The sequence below is a fragment of the Ailuropoda melanoleuca genome, chromosome 13, assembly GCF_002007445.2.
Source record: "Ailuropoda melanoleuca isolate Jingjing chromosome 13, ASM200744v2, whole genome shotgun sequence".
Classification (NCBI taxonomy): Eukaryota; Metazoa; Chordata; class Mammalia; order Carnivora; family Ursidae; genus Ailuropoda; species Ailuropoda melanoleuca.
The window spans coordinates 30,412,625-30,429,555 of record NC_048230.1 but is presented as its reverse complement, the minus strand read 5'-3'; the positions used below and the strand labels follow the sequence as shown (position 1 = coordinate 30,429,555).

The window sequence follows — 16,931 nt, the reverse complement described above, 5'->3', positions numbered from 1 at the left end:
GAGCAGGGAGCCCGACAAGGGGCTCGATCCCAGGACCCTGGGATCATGACCTGAGCCAAAGGCAGACACTTAACCAACTTAACCAGCCACCCAGGAGCCCCTACTGTTATCTTTAACAATATCCGCCTGATGACAGAGAATATAGGAAAGCATTCATTAACTCAAGAAATATTTACCAGAATACTTTGTGTGTCCAGCACTGTGTAAAGCGTTACATACACATTTATGAACAAAGAGCATAACTCCTATTCTTAAGGAGGTTATAGTCTCATGGAGGAAAAACAGAAAATCAATCAATCAATTAATTAAATCATAGTAAATTAAACTATGTAAGAAATACAATGCAGGCAAGAAATAGGATGCTGCAAAAAAGCAAGTGCTGAACATTTTCATCCTTATTTTCCTTGATGACACCAATTTCTCCTTTCAGAGATGGTTTACACTTTATATTTGCAAAAAAAAGTGTCTTCTGTTTAAAAGCAGTCAAACCACAGAGGGATTAGACAATGACTAAAACTGTAAAGAAATGAATACCTGTGGGGTGATCGGGTGATGGGTATTTAGGAGGGTACCTGTTGGGATGATCACTGGGTGTTATATTCAACTAATGAATCATTGAACACTACAACAAAAACTTATGATGTACTATATGTTGGCTAACTGAACATAATGGGAAAAAAAAAGAAATGAATGGTTAATAGCTAATGCATCCAAACCCCTAATCTACATCCCAAACATGGCAGGCTACACAGAGTCTCAGTGTATAGACTCTCCTAATTCTCCACATTCTCTTAGCATTTTCACATTGAGCTGTTTACATTTTCCTTTATGATCTGCTAATTATAAACCACTTGTTCTCATCTATTTCAAAACTCAGAAATTTGTACCACATTTAATCAAATAAAGAAACCCATTCTTTTTCTCTCACAGAGTTATAAAACCTATGATTAGCTTGGCCCAAAGCAAACCTGGTTATATTTTCATTACTTAGTTCTTAAATGATTACCTAAACTTTTTCCTTTTCTAATGAACATTGGACAATGGGTGGCTGTTTAAATCAGGGCTGTTATTTGTCACAGTAAGTGCTAAAGCCGGCACAGGGGCTCTGCCACATTCTCCCAAAACTGAGCTCCTGGTTTATTATATAGCTCCAGTTCTTCAAGCTTATGAACCCCTTCGTAGCAAATCAGAAAGTGAAAAGATATATTCTTAGTAGGGAGAAATCTAGGTCATTTACACAAATTTATAACATATTGTTTCGTTTTGCCTTCCCCTGCCTTTTTGGGTTCATTTCATTCATTCAACACACACTGAATGAACATCTACTATGTACTAGTCACTACAGGAAGCAGTGTGGATATAACTGTAAGCATAAGGGAGAAAATGTATTAAATTGTCCAGATGGGTGTTTTTGATAATTTTAGTGTTTATCTTTTCTTGATTGGATCCTTGAGAAGAAATGATTGAGGAATAATTATTTAAAATCTTTCAGTGGAAAAATGCCATGATTATTCACCTACCATTTAACTCTTTCTTTTCCCTAGGGCAAGCAGCATATTTACTCTGCCATTATAAAAAATGTTACTTGGTTAGGGGCCAGATGAGACATTTGTTGTATCAGAGAACTCACTGTATAGAATTTTAACAAAGAAAATCAGCATCATTGTTCTGTTAAGATACCAGAAAACAGCAGCCATATTTTATGTCCTTGACTGAAATGAAGTTTTACTTTTACATATATGAATTCGAACCAATGTTCTTTAAGACTTATAAATAGAAAAATTATTTATATAGAATAAATAATACTTTTAGATTTTAAGGGTGGCCTTCTGTTCTAAGAGTATCCGAAGATGATTTACATGGATTAATAGAAGGGTAAGTCCTCTCTCTTTATATATATACACTAGTCATTTTGTGGTAAATACAAAAATGCATTGTGTGGCTTTTGAAACCCGATGTTTTAATAAAACATTAACCAGCAGATAAGAACATTCCTTTTAAATTGGTTTGCAACAGAGCCAAGCAATAGAAAGCCAGACTGTAGTAAGCTTATTTCTCATGATCCTCTTCAAACATGAAAAGAAATTCTCTAATCATTTTGCATGATGACTCCTATTCCCTATTTAATTTTTTTCCTGGCAACAACAGAAACATCAGTTTCATCTGCTCACATTTATAACTGAACTTATATGGCTACTGTAGAAGTTAAGATAAAAGCAGAAAACATAATAATGTTGAACTTATCTCAATGATCAATGAAATACATTTGAGATTTGTGGCTGGATAAAGCAGACAGTTTCCTCTCTAAGCTAATGGTAACAGGTCAAATGAGGCCAGATTGAGATCAGAAGCAGAAAGGCCAAGTTTTTCAACAATTTAGTATCAAGGGTCCTATAACCACAATAGGCAAAACTTGCAAAATTTTGATGCAAAATACAAATCTGAGATTTAGTTTCCAAGTCCAAATAGGAGACAACTTGCTCAAAGAGACCATGAATCAACTCTAAAAGCTTGTTTGAAAATGGAACTTCTTTATATTTCAAGTAATCATCTGGCTAATAATACCATTTCAATTTCTTATTCTATAGCTCCTAGAACTTAAGGAGACTGGTTTATTCAAAGAGGTAGTTCTAAGACTGTTTTAGTATACAGTCTGTTCCCATTATCTTCATGGAGAGCACAGAATGCAAAATTAATATGTTCTTTTTAAACACTTTAGAATGTGTAATGCAGTCTAAAAATATAAATGCTAGAATTTCCCCCTCTGCCCCTAAAGGAAATGGTGGTGGCAGGGACCTTTCAGTAACTGGAGACCCTCTAGCTGATGACAACTAATACAAACTGGGCAAAATATAACTTAAAAATCTTTTTAAAAGCATTAAAAACCTAACAAGATGCTGATAAATCAAAAGACAAGAACAGGAAGAAGACGAAAATCCAGAATGGAGATCTCGCTCAGCACCGATGGCCACTTTAACTGGGAGCATATGTTAACAGGGAAGAAATGATTGCACGGCTAAGCTGTGCTTCTGTCTGTCTCATAAGGTCAGGGGAACAAAACTGGAGCCTAGGATCTGCCAAGAGTAGGAAATCTAGTAAAGCAACCTACACTTTGGGTTGAGACCCTTAACTGTACCCTGGGGGGGCGGATTAGGTAAAGATAAACCAGAAGTAAACTAGGCCTTGTAATTCTGACCATGACATCTGATTGGCCTGGGAAACCACAAACTCTGAACTTGGATCAAACTGGTCCCAGGTGGCAGAAGCAAATACAAATCTTCTCTGGAGGAAAAAAAAATAATCATCCTATCTTCAGGTTATTTCTACAAATATTTTCAAATATTAAATCCAGCACACAAAAATAATTAGGGGTATGAAAAGACAAACAAATTAGCAGAAATAATAAACAAAAGTAATAGTGGTAAAGGTGATGGGGTTACGTACTATAGTTGATCTCTTAAGATAATTCTTAATATAATCTTGTAAAACTGTGGTAGAAAACAGCTAGTGTCTATGGGACGATGATTGGTAGAGATGGAGGAAGGAGAGAGCAGTGGAAGAGCTACAAGAATGAGTCATCTGATGATCACAGCACTGGAGATGGCAAATATTTCCCTAACACCAACAGAAGTTATTGGTTGAGGACAGTCTCCTTAGTTCTTTTCTTTTCAAAGTAACTTCACATTTCAACTGTTCAATCATACATGGTATTTTCTCCTGGTACAGCTAACCACAGTAGCTAATAACAAATGATATTCTAAATGGTAACATATGGAAGCTAATAAAGGACCTAAATCAGGAACTCTTGATCTGAGGTCCTCTGCTACCTGCTCTTTTGGAAGTCTGTGAACCCCCTGAAATTGTATGCTTTAATAGGGAGAGAATAAAGGAAATTTTCATTCTTCTATCCTCCAGTGCTTCTTTGCACCTCCTAAAAAAACAACTCCCAGTAACCCATGGCAGAGATTGCAAACTCAAATACCTTCAGGATACAAGCAGTTATAATATGCCTGTCATGGCTGGGCTAATGGTAGTAGGAAATGATAAAAATGTATATTGAACTGCAAAGTGTACAGCCAGCAAGAGGGCATTCTAATCCTAATTTTTAAAAATGTGCTTGCCAAACAGGTTTTTGATTAAGTGCCTAGAAAAATCTGTCTACTATTTAAAGGTTAGATATAAGTTTGGAGGCTAAGATGGTAGTCTAAAATGTTTTCCATAGTTCTGAGACTACCTCTCAGAATGTTCCAGAGGACAGAAAAGTAGGGATGAATGGTCCCTGGAGATAGATGGGAAAACTAGATCCATGTTATGCTATCAAAGACAGAAGTCACTGTCAATCCTCAACTGAGGAAAAATTTGCTTAAGTTGGGGTAGGTACATAAAAATCTAAGGAATCTTTAATTATAGGACCCCATCTCTTGAAAATGGAAGTGTCTGAATCTCTCCAACTTACACTTCCTTCTCTTCCAAATTACTGCCTTCTTCAATTTACTCACCTAGGGCCTAAGCTAACGAATCGACTTCTAGGGAAGCTCTCAGTTACAGAGAGGAGTATTTAGATGCCTTGCTTTAGGGTATGGAATAGGAGTTAGAAATAATGCAAATTTGTTAGAATACTCTAGTCTTTGTTTTTTTTAAATTATTTTCAAAATTTTTTATTAACATATAATGTATTATTTGTTTCAGGGGTACAGGTTTGTGATTCATCAGTCTTACACAATACACAGCGCTCACCACAACACATACCCTCCCCAATGTCCATCACTCAGCTAGTCTTTCTTATTAACTTTGGTTTGTTCAGACTAGTTTTCAGATAATAAGGCAAGAAACATAAATGTTTTATTAATTTCTTTGAAACCCCAGACGCTATGCAAAATTTTGTATGTAGGTGTAATTTTCTGGAGATACTGCCCATAAATTTCATCAGCAATCATTCTGCAATGTATACATATAAGACCTTAAGCTTACACAATGTTATACAATTATATCTCAGAAAAGCCGGGAAATTTTTTTACAAATATGCTCCCTAAAAAACAGTAAGTAAATTTATCTAATCTTTAATAATCCTGTAGTCTTTTATTAATAACTTAGACATTTATAAGTGGGCAAAAAAGTCACCCACACATACACCTACATAGTTGTTCTCCCTTTTGCTATTTAGAAATTAAATTTTTAAAAGATTAGGGACTCTGCATTTTTTTTTTCTAAGTGGAGCCAACACTGGGCCGAACTCACAACCTGAAGATCAAGACCTGAGCTAAGATCAAGAGTCAGACACCCAACTGACTGTGCCACCCAGGTGTCCTGGGACTCCGCATATTGTTTAATTCATTAGCTTGGCACTTAGCTAAAAAAAACACAGGCTTTTAAAATGCTAATAATCTTCTATCACAATACTCTATTTCTGATTCTCTCCCACTGAAGCAGGAATCACTGCAGAGACAGGATATATAGAAAGTACTCACTGCTGGCAACACTTAGAGTAGTGTTTCCTTGCCTACAAAACTGCCCCCAATGTACAAGAAGTAGTATGTGCACAATGATGTACGGTGATGACTATTTGGCTGCTATAAAAAGCAATATTTGACAAGCTCAAGAAACTTAAATGCTTCACTGAAATCTCTAAGACCAATGTTTCTCACTGAGTGTCCCTTTGGGTTTTAAACTGAGGTTTCTAACGTCTGCTTTGAATAGACATACATTTGAGATACAAATTACGGTAAGAAAGCATTACTTCTGTAATGCAGTATTCTCCATATTATTCCCCTATTGGCCTGAATTTCCTCATCCATAGCACAATTTACTCTAATGTGGAAAGCTAGGTATGGATACACTGGTCACAGTAAGAAAAGTATTATCCTCAAAACTCATGTTTGTCTAAATAACAAATTTACTCTCTGTTGACTTCCAAATCTGGGATTTATTCTAGAAATTGCACATTAACATAACATGATATAATCACACAGACTTAAAGAGAAAAGCACCATTCTAGAGAGAATTATTTCACTGTACTGTAACAGTCAGTACAGACTGGGAAAGACCTACAGATAGTTGTATGAAAAGCAGCAGGGGAGGGGTGCCTGGTTGGCTCAGTCAGTGGAGCATTCGTCTCTTGATCTCTGGGTTGTAAGTTTGAGCCCCACACTGGGAGTAGAGATTACTTAAATAAATATATTTTTTAAAAGTGGCAGGGGCGTTTTAAACACAAAATGCATAGGATAGCAGGAATTCTGGTGAACCAGTAGCTAAAACCTTTAAAGGAATGAGCAGTATGACCTCAGAGTCTAGAGAAACTTCAACAAGGAAGGGTAGTGATTGGTACATTTGACAATGTGAAATGGAAAGCTGAAGTATTATGGAAGAAAGCAGGGAATTGGTCTAGAATGTACTCTCCTGGGTCAGCTCCTATGAACTTTTTTTTTGGTGAATACAAGAATTTAATACGTTCTTCAGTTGTTGTTGTTGTTTTTTTTTTTTTAAGATTTATTTATTTTAGAGAGTGCAGGGGTGGGGGGGGGCAAAGGGAGAGAGAGACCCCTAAGCAGACTCCTCACTGAGCATGGACCCAACACAGGTTTGATCTCATGACCCTGAGAACATCACCTGAGTGGAAACCAAGTTGGATGCTTAACCGACTGTGCCAAACAGGTGCCCCTTCAGTTGTTTAAATGTGGTATTTTCTTTTAATCTCCCTGAGTCAATTGAAAGATGAGGAGTGGAGAATCCAGCTAAAGCTGGGTACTTGCAGTAGCTGTCCTTTCTTCAAGGATTGGCTTGTCTAATGCCAAAAGATATGCTTGTAACACAAACTCTTCCTCAAATCATTCTAATAGTTTCCAAGCAATCTGCTGAGTTTTGATTGGTGTGTACATGGTATCTGACACAGTAGCTCTTATGAGATTTTGAGTATGTTTCATATACTCCTTAGTATCTATTACTTATCTCTAGAATTTACCTCTATCTTTTATTCTACTATTTTCCTTATTTGTAAAATGTTCCAATTTTTAGTAGTTGCTATAATTTTATAGTGGACCACTTATTCATCTAGTATTTGTTAAATATTATATAACAGTCCTGGTCTGAGTGCTAGAGATACAGTGATGAAAAAGCTGGACAAATCCCACATTCCTAGATCTTGTAGTTTAGTGCAGTTCATGTAGCATAAACTAACATCTCAGTTCCCTGGATCACAGTTTAGGAAATCCTGTGCTAAGTAAGAATAGCTGTTCTAATACAGTAAATACAACCTAAGATGATAACTGGATATAGTGATCTTCCATACTGTATGTGGTTTGTGCATGTTTTTTAGCACAAATATGTTTAAATACTGGCTATATCTTGGTAAGGAATAATATTATACTTTGAAAAAAAATTTTTTTTTTATTTTTATTTTTTTTTTATTTTTTATTTTTTTTTTTTTAAGATTTTATTTATTTATTCGACAGAGATAGAGACAGCCAGCGAGAGAGGGAACACGAGCAGGGGGAGTGGGAGAGGAAGAAGCAGGCTCATAGAGGAGGAGCCTGACGTGGGGCTCGATCCCACAACGCTGGGATCACGCCCTGAGCCGAAGGCAGACGCTTAACCGCTGTGCCACCCAGGCGCCCCTGAAAAAAATTTTTTGAATAGTGAAGGATGGTAAGTTATCTTTGTTCTTTATTCTTCTTTTCTATGTTGATCAAGAAAAACAAATCACAAATGTTAGCTTCAGCTTCAGAATCTTAATATGGTACCACAAGACAGATTTTTCCAAGCCCAAACCTCGTGAAAGTGGCATAAATAACTTTATATTAGTTATTTTCATTGAACATATTTTTCTATAAAAGTCAAAACACATTACAGTAAACTTAAAGGTATAGTAGCATTGATTATAAATTGCTTAACAGTACAGATTAATAATTTGTAATCTGTAAATAATCTGTACAGATAAAGCAAGGGGGAAGACCTACAGATAGTTATAAGAAGCACAGCAGGAAATTTCTGAATATAAAAAGGATGGATACTAGGAATATATGGAATTTTTCTACTGGAATGCAAGGATGAGAAAGATTTATGTTTCCAGACCATGGAATGGCACATAACAAGTATGTAGAAAAAGGAAAAATTTGTTGCTTCATTTAAACAATTTTCCTCAAAATTCCAATTTACTCCCTTGAGTGTGGATTGGATGTAGTGACTTGCTTCAAACAAACAGAATATGGCGAAAACTGATAGGATGTCACTTTTTAAAAAAGTTTTATTTATTGAAGTAATCTCTACACCCCACGTGGGGCTCAAACTCACAACCCCAAGATCAAGAGTTGCATGCTCTTCCAACTGAACCAGCAAGGTGCCCCATTACTTTTGAGATTATACTATAAAAGGCCATCACTTTCATCTTGCTTGCACTCACTTTGCCTCTTGCTGGCTTGCTCTCATGAAGCAAGCTGACATGTTGTAAGGTGCCCTATGGAGAAATCCACATGGAAATGAACTGAAGGTGGCCTCGGGCTGTAAAGCTAGTGAGGAACTAAGACCCTCAGTTCAACAACCCATAGGGAACCAAATCCTTCCAACAACCATATACATAAACTTGAAAGAGGATCCCTCCCCAGTTGAGCCTTGAGATGATTATAGCCCAGGCTGTCAACTTGACCTGCAGCTTATGAGTGACCCTGAGCCACAGAAAGAAGCTAAACTGTATCTAAATTCTTGACCCACAGAAACTGTGAGATAACAAGTGCTGCTGTTTTAAGCTACTAAGTTTTATGGTAATTTGTTTTATAGCAATAGATCACTAATACAGGATCTATTTTCAAGGGTACTCAGTGAAAATAAATAGAATTTAACCAACACTTCCCACAAGTCTCATAAGCGTAAATGTTATAATGCATAACTTCTAGATAAGGAAAAACACAAACAAAAAGACAAGGAAGATTTTAAGTGACTTAGAAATAAAGGATGGCACTGGCGACATCATATAGAATTCATAAATCTCGAGTTTGTTGGGTGTCAAAACACAAGTCAAGAATACCTTTCTGTCCCTTCCTTCTTCCCACAGAATTTTTCATGGACGTTGGGCTGCAGGAACTTATGTACAGTTTAGGAAGACAAAAACATAAAACTACATTTTCAGAAATAAATTTATAATAATATATATATGTGAGACACAAGTTATTATGACTATAATAACTGATGTTCCAGGTGCTGAGCTAGGTAAACTATGTATCTTATTTAATCATCACAAACACCCTATGGAGTAGGTGATATTACTATCTTCATTTTACAAACGAGGAACCAGAGAATTAGAAAGATAAAGTAATAAAAGTTACACAGCTAATATGTGCCACAGCGAGAGTTGAATCCAAGCCTGTCTGATCCCAGGGCCTGAGCTATCTACCACTGTGAAAAACTGTTTCCATTAAAAAAACCAAAACCCCAAACCCACACAACTTAGCATCTATACATATACATAGATTGCTTGTAAAAACAACCAATGACTACAGGTTAAAGGTGTAATTTTTTTTTAAAGATTGTATTTATTTATTCGACAGAGATAGAGACAGCCAGCGAGAGAGGGAACACAAGCAGGGGGAGCGGGAGAGGAAGAAGCAGGCTTATAGCAGAGGAGCCTGACGTGGGGCTCGAACCCATAACGCCGGGATCACGCCCTGAGCCGAAGGCAGACGCTTAACCGCTGTGCCACCCAGGCGCCCCTAAAGGTGTAATTTTATCCTCTGCAAAGTACTCTTAAAAAGGATGATAGCCTGACCCACAGGGTTCTTAAATAAAAGGCATTAAAGTTTCTAAAACATTATAATAACTGTAGCTAAGATTTATATAGCACTATGGACCACATACATAATTGTTTTGATTATTTTACATATTTTAATACATCTTTGCAGCATTCCTATGGTGTAGGTAATATTATAAGCTCCATCTTACAGATAAGGAAATTAATTTCTTATGGTTGTTATTTGCTAGAGGTCACTCAAGTAGTGACAGAACTAATATCTGAACACAGGCATTCTGGCTCCAACGTCTGTAGTCTACACTAGTGCATCTTACTCTAAACCAGTGCATTTTACTGCCTCAAAAACTGTAAGTTAAAATGTTTTTCAGTTAATGGAAAAACTGTTCTTTCGGATATCTAATTTATGGATCTAGGCACTACATTCATAGGCCAAGTCTTTAGAATTTGTGATGCAAAACATCTTGAGAAAAGTTAATCTAAAAGTTTGTGGGATGAGACTATCTTTTAAATACTGATAAGATATAAATCAGGAAAACAACTAAAAATGATCAAAATGCAACATTTTATTCAACAAAGCATCTGTGCACTGAAATAACTTTCTAACATGTTAAGAACTTACTAGTGGATAAGGAAGTGTGGGCAAGAAAAGCTATTCATATTCATATTCTAGTTCTTTGGCATACTTATTTTCATAACCAGTAATCAGGCAGTGTTTCTCATACTTAAAATAAACTGAAATATGTTCAGTTTATCTCTCTGCTTCTGAGCTCTCCTTTCTAATATTGACTTTCACATTGTGATTAGAGCAGCACTGTCTTTCAGTTATTCCCTTCATTCCATTTACAAGTCTGTCCACTATCCACACACACACACACACACACACACGTTCTAATAGCTATACCATTAACAGCTTCTGTTTCATTTCAATCTTTACAACAGTATTTCTTTTCTCCTTTATTTGGGGTGGGTAAAGTATGTGTCATAGGCTGCTCTGGGAGGCTGTTATAGAAAGCAGCACACATTCAGGCACCTAGGTGGCTCAGTCGGTTAAGTGTCTGCCTTCGGCTCAGACCCTGGGATTGAGTCCCGCATCAGGCTCCCTGCTCAGTGGGGAGCCTGCTTCTCCCTCTGCCCCTCCCCACCACGTGCTCATTCACACACACTCTCTCTCACAAAAATAAACAAAATCTAAAAAAAGGAAGAAGCACACATGTACATCACAGAATCATGTTTGTGTATAATAAGCAGTTTAGAGCACCCCTAAAGCTCACCAATTTAAGTCAGGTTAAAAACCCTGCTTTACACTTACTGTGTTTACAACATAGTAGACATAGGGAATACAAACACAACATAGAAGAAAATGTGAATTACAAGAAAAGGCTCCTGGTATCTAAATGCCCATCAAAAATCATACAGAGGGTTTTAAAATATAATTTTAAGTATAAAATTCATAGCAAAACAAATGAAGCGTGCCTAACAAAGATAACATTTGATAATGTTTTCAGAAAAAAAATGGAAAGAAAAAGATGAAAAAACAAATCATCCTTTTCTTTTAAAGAAAATGACCACAACTATATAAGAGTTGGGAAAAGAGGTTCAAGGAATTACTCACTTTTTATAAAACATTTATCTACAGTGGCTTGTACTTGCCCAATGGAATGTACAATGCTGATACGAAATCCAGAGGAAAAATCCCTTATGAATTAAAAAAAATATATAAATATGAATATGTACCAAATAACTATCATAAAATTCTCTTCCATCCTTGAGTTTCAAATACATCCTAATCTTGTTGTCATCTTAAATAACACTGTCCTTTGAAGGACAGTACCATTTTTAAAGAGATTTAAAAGATCTATTATAAAAAGATTAATCTCAAATTTCTATGTAAGTATTCGATGTGGATAAAAGCCTGTCTATTTTCAGAACACCAGTCTGGACTTTGGCCCTTAACCTTGCAGATGTAGTCAAAAGTCCTATAAAGCTGTTGCGTTGGCCTGCCATCTGTGTCAAGATTCGTTTCTACAGTTGATGTATTATTATAATATCCAATACAAAAACTTAAGAAACAAAGGTATAAAGAGTATCACCATCCTTTAGTGGCATCCGATAACTAAAAAATTTCAGTACAAAGTCACTGCAGAAATTTTAGAAAACAAACAAAGTGTAATGACGATGATGAGCAACAGTAACAGGAAAGGTGCTTACCGTTTATTTTGCCTGAAGTAAGCATTTGGCATATATGTTATTTTACTTAATCTTAACAACCCTATGAGATAAACCTATCATAGATGACCTCAGGGTTCTGAGATTGAGCCTCGAGTTGGGCTCCATGCTGGGCGTGGAACCTGCTTAAGACTCTCCCTCTCTGTCAGCTCCTCCCCTTCCTGCTCCCTCTCTAAAATAAATAAATACTAAAAAAATGAAATAAATAAAATAAAAATGACCCTAAACCTTTACATCTTCCCCCCCCCGATTATTTAGAAAACACTTTAACACCCTGTAGTATACTTCAAGATTATCACTATAATAATAACAAAATTAGCTAACATTTATAAGCATTTACTATGAATCAAGCTTTCCGCTAAGTGCTTTGTATTAATCTGATTTAAGATTATTGTTCCCATTTTTACAGACAAGGAAACTGAAGCTCAGAAAGGTTAAGTGACTTGCCTAAAACCACACAGCTAATAAATAACGCCATAAGCAAGAAAGTGAGAGTGTAGGATGAATCCGTTCTCTTACCTTGGGAATTTTTATTGAAACCACTGATATCAGCTGGTTAACCTAAAAATAGATTATAGCCCAGTCTCATATGTAAAAACTGAATTTTCTGCTTTTTTAAGGGTAGTTAAGGGGTGTTTATGGAATTAAAACAGTACCAGAATTATGGGCAATCTATTCTTGAAGTGTCCACTTCAAGAGTTCAACAATAAATTCTGTTTGTGACACTACACAAATCACTTAAATTCTCTAGGTCTTAATTTCCCCACTGCAAGACAATTATCAAACACAATTCACTTAACATCCCCTACATTCTGGTAGGTGAGTTATGTAACATCATCAATCACGTCCTATGGTTTTAAGCACAGAACCAAAACATACTGTTCACTTGTGTTTTTCTCACATTTTCCACATACAACAAATCTGATTTGGGGAATGGTAAAATGTAAGTTAGGTATTTTAGAATCTAATGCTATGTAGACTGAATCCCTTAATTTATTAGACAAATATTCTGGATCAACTGCTATATCTCAGTATAGCTTTCCCTAGACTTTGCAGGCGAAATATCAATGACTTGTTCTGGTTTGAGCCACAATTTCCTTTTATATGTAGGACAATACTGAAAACTAGACATAGGTACACAGATACCAGGAACAAAAGGACCAACCAAAAAAAGACATATCTATTTCTTAGACACAAAAGCTTTATTCTTCCAACCTAAAGTATAGGCATCAAAAGGTTTAAGTTTAGATAATACAGAAACAACATCCTCAGAAGTCAATACCAGAATGACTTTCTGGAATTGTTCATTGGACTGCTTGTAAGCACCCTGCAGCAGTCCTACATGTAACCCAGCTGTTCCTCAAAGTGTGGAACCTCAACAAGCAGCTTCAGCGTCACCGGGGAATTCGTCAGAAAAGCAAATTCTCAACTTAATCCAGGTTTGCTGAATCAGAAATTCTGAGGGTGAACCCAGCAATCTTCATTTAAACAACTCTTCCTGGTGATTCTGAAGCATGCCGAAATCTGAAAGCCACTGCTTGAACCTTCGGTTTATGACTGTCGTCTCTGTGAGATATACATACTATTTTCCTAAATTTGTATATGATAATGAATAAAGCAGGTGGACAAGAAGAGAAACAGTTTTAACTGAGTGCCTATATCTAAGTATACAATAAACATGATCACGGTTCTGTTAGATAGCCTGTGTAAGAGAAATTCAAAAGAAATGGACTATTTGCTTGCTTTGTGAGTATACTGAATTCACCTGTTCATTGTCAAGTTTTGGTACTATGTAGAACATAATAGCTTCAACCTCCAGGTCACTCATCTTATCTCAGTAGAAATGTATTTTCGGAAAGTTTAATAACTTCATTATAAAAGAGTAAAACACTAAGAAGTTTCTGTGCATTAAATCTGTTCAGATAAGAAAAGGCGAGACTGAGGAGCATGGCAATTAACATTCTGGCAACATAGTTTAGTTTTTTCCTGGCTTTCTGAAAGTTTCAACTGAGGCTTAGTTTGGTTCAATTCCAACTGAGCAAAGATTCATATTTGTGGGAAATATACATAAAAAATTATATGGATAAGATTTTTCATAGGGATTCAGCACTGGCATTCCAACAAACAGCAGCTACCTTGCTTCTTGATGATAACAATGGCTAGGATTGAAGATGTCAGAGGGACAATCAGGAAGTGAAAAATTAGTCTCCCTGACAGTCATTTGGACTTGCAAATCTGGAAAAGAAAAGGCCTCCAACAGAGTTTCTTTCCCAAAACTCAATGCAGGAATAGGGAATTAGTGCTTTTATTTGTTTTACTTTATTATACTAAAATTCGCACGAAGAAATGGGCAATTCCATTGCCCAAGAAGTGTGACAGTACCTCAAAACATGAAAAAGATCCTTCTAACCAAGTGCGAGGGTGCCTTTTAAAGAGCTGTTTTGTTCCTTTCAGACACGGAAAAGCTGTTCCTAATACATAACTGCGATTGATTTAAAAAGAGTCATCTCCGACAGTGGATGAAACCCAGGATTCTGCACCCTGAAAGTAAAATCCCCAAGGTCTTCCAGTACTTAAAACTGATCCATACAATCAATGTCTCTGAGGTTTGGTCCAAGTTTTCATCTATTATCTTTTTTTTTCTTTTCCCATTAAACATGTCTTATTTGGCTTCAGAGCTATATGATCCTGATACTTCAGATTAGAGTTACTGATACCTTCCCTGGAACTAAAAATCATTTTATTCTGCTGACCCCTAATACTGTAAATATGTAGTGGTCTCCTTCTGTGGTTTAACATCAATTTTAATGAGCAGGAATAAACAAAAGACCTAAAACCAAGTCTTCTAAGGCCCTCTACTAAAGCTCTGACCTGGATACTCAACTAGACCTTTGAACATTTCTGACACAGCTCTATAGACTCACTGTAGAGTGAGTGTAAAGGATGTTGCCAGGCAACTCCTCTCCGTTTGCAAGAATCTAAGCATTGAGAATGACTCTGTCTCAGCTTGGCTCCCACAAGAGAAGGGTTTTAGTGAACTCCCACATGTGCTCACCAGCCATTCATGAGAAGAGGTATTTCTAAAAGTGAATGTCCAGGAGCCCAAATTGGGAACCTATAAGGTTTCTTTTCTAATTTAAGTTTAATGTTTCCAACATTACAACTATTTTCTGTAACTGTCCAGAAATCCAATGGGAGTTAGAAAAGGTAGGTCATATATAAAGGGCTAGTGTTGAATGAATATTTTTATTCATATCTATAATATTCTTGTTTGCACATGGCCAAAGCAATCTTTGTTCAAGTATCTCAAATCACAAAAATCACCCTGAAAACATTTATCTACCAAAATAATTTTAATTCTTTTGAAAATTATCCTTGAAATGGATTTCAATACTTACTCATCATTACTTCAAGAATCAAAAAGGATATTCAGGAAAACTATGTTCTAATAAGGAAAATATGCAATCAGTTGCAAAAGAGGTTACGGATATGTTTTTATGAATAGTATACATGCAAAACACTGCTCTGCTGGATGGGCCTGATCCAAACCTCCCTCTGTCAAAGCAGACACTTTGCATGCATGCTTACCAGGGCAGTATGCATCCACGTCCAGTTTCTGAGCTGAAGCGAGGGTTGGTGAGCCAAGCTCGGATTCTGGAATTCGTGGGCTCTCAACAAACTTTGCCTTCCTCAGAGGGGCTAAGGACAAAAAAAGAGACAGAGAGAGAGGGAGAGGGAAAAGGGAGAGAGAGAAAGAGAGAAGAAAACAGAAAGGAAGGAAGGAAGAAAAAGGAAAGAGAAACAGGGTAGGAGAAGGGAAAGAGAGAAACATAGAGGGGTCATGAGTAAGGGGAACAGCAGGCAACAGATGGAAGCACTTACATGAACGACACACTCTGTCAGACTCAGATCAGGTTACCCTATTTTTTTGTGCCAGAAAAAAAAAATGAACTGCATTCTTCATAGAGGAGATGGGTCTTGTTAAAAAGTCTCTGCAAACTGGAAAAGCTAAAACCTAATATTCAAAACTGTGAGCCTAAGCTGCAATTGTCTATCACCTTTAGCTACTTTCTCTCTTTAGAAAGCAAAGAGCTATTTTGTCTTTCTTTGCCATTAAATAAAGGTATGAACTGAGGAAAGTATAGGGCTAAGTTTTAAAACTCTGTTTATAACAATTGTAATCAAAGGTTTTCTTTCCAGAAATAACTGCTATGACACTCAGTTGTGATAAATACTGTAACTAGGATTAATCTACCTAGCTTAAAAGGAAATCAATCACCTAACAGCTCAACTATTAAGGTAAGAAGTCAAAACTGCTAGTGGACTAAGATGTGAGCTAGGCCATGCCAGTCTGACACTGGATGCTAAAGGTCAAGAGAGGTGATTTAGTTGCACATATACTCAGGACTTCTATGGATTAGTAACATTCCATGCCACGGAATCCATTCATTCTTGTAAGGAATGTAATAAAAAGTATAATTCACGAATGAAATAAAAAGTATAATTCACTTTTTATAAATAAAAAGTATAATTCACGTAGTTCTATTTATCAAGGGCTTGTACTATTTACTGATTTTTAGGGAGAAGAGTTAAGGAACACTATTGATACACATTTAAGTAATCAGTTTAATACATTAAAAATTAAAATATGAAGATTACTTGAACACTCTCAAACTGAGTTTCATTAAATAAATTACAACAGGGTAAAAGTGCTCAGCATAACACTGGTTCAAAAGTATCATTTGAACCTGAAATTGAGTTGTATGCATTATATATTTGTGTAATAACTATAGGTGTCCAAGACATGGGAGTGCTTAAGATCACATTACTTTTTTCAAAAGTTTCTGCTTGTTCTTAAAAATCCTCATCCATTACTGATCCACAGGGGATTCTAAGTTATTCCTAAAAGACCCTGTAAAAAGTAATATAAAACTTTGTCGTTATAATGGTCAGAATTCCCTATTTTCTC

The 16,931-nt window shown here is 36.2% G+C and overlaps 1 protein-coding gene across 9 annotated transcripts in view; it reads right to left on the bottom strand.

Moving 5' to 3' along the window:
• TANC2 (tetratricopeptide repeat, ankyrin repeat and coiled-coil containing 2) overlaps positions 1–16,931 on the bottom strand; it is a 363,080-nt gene that overhangs the window by 158,995 nt on the left and 187,154 nt on the right. For 6 of the 9 annotated variants that reach the window (XM_034641081.1, XM_034641080.1, XM_034641082.1 and 3 more), the window contains one exon: positions 15,551–15,661. The exons of the other annotated variants lie outside the window; for them this stretch is intronic. In XM_034641081.1, the coding sequence (XP_034496972.1) occupies positions 15,551–15,661 (111 nt within the window). The remainder of the gene's footprint in view (positions 1–15,550; positions 15,662–16,931) is intronic. 9 annotated transcript variants of the gene reach the window in all.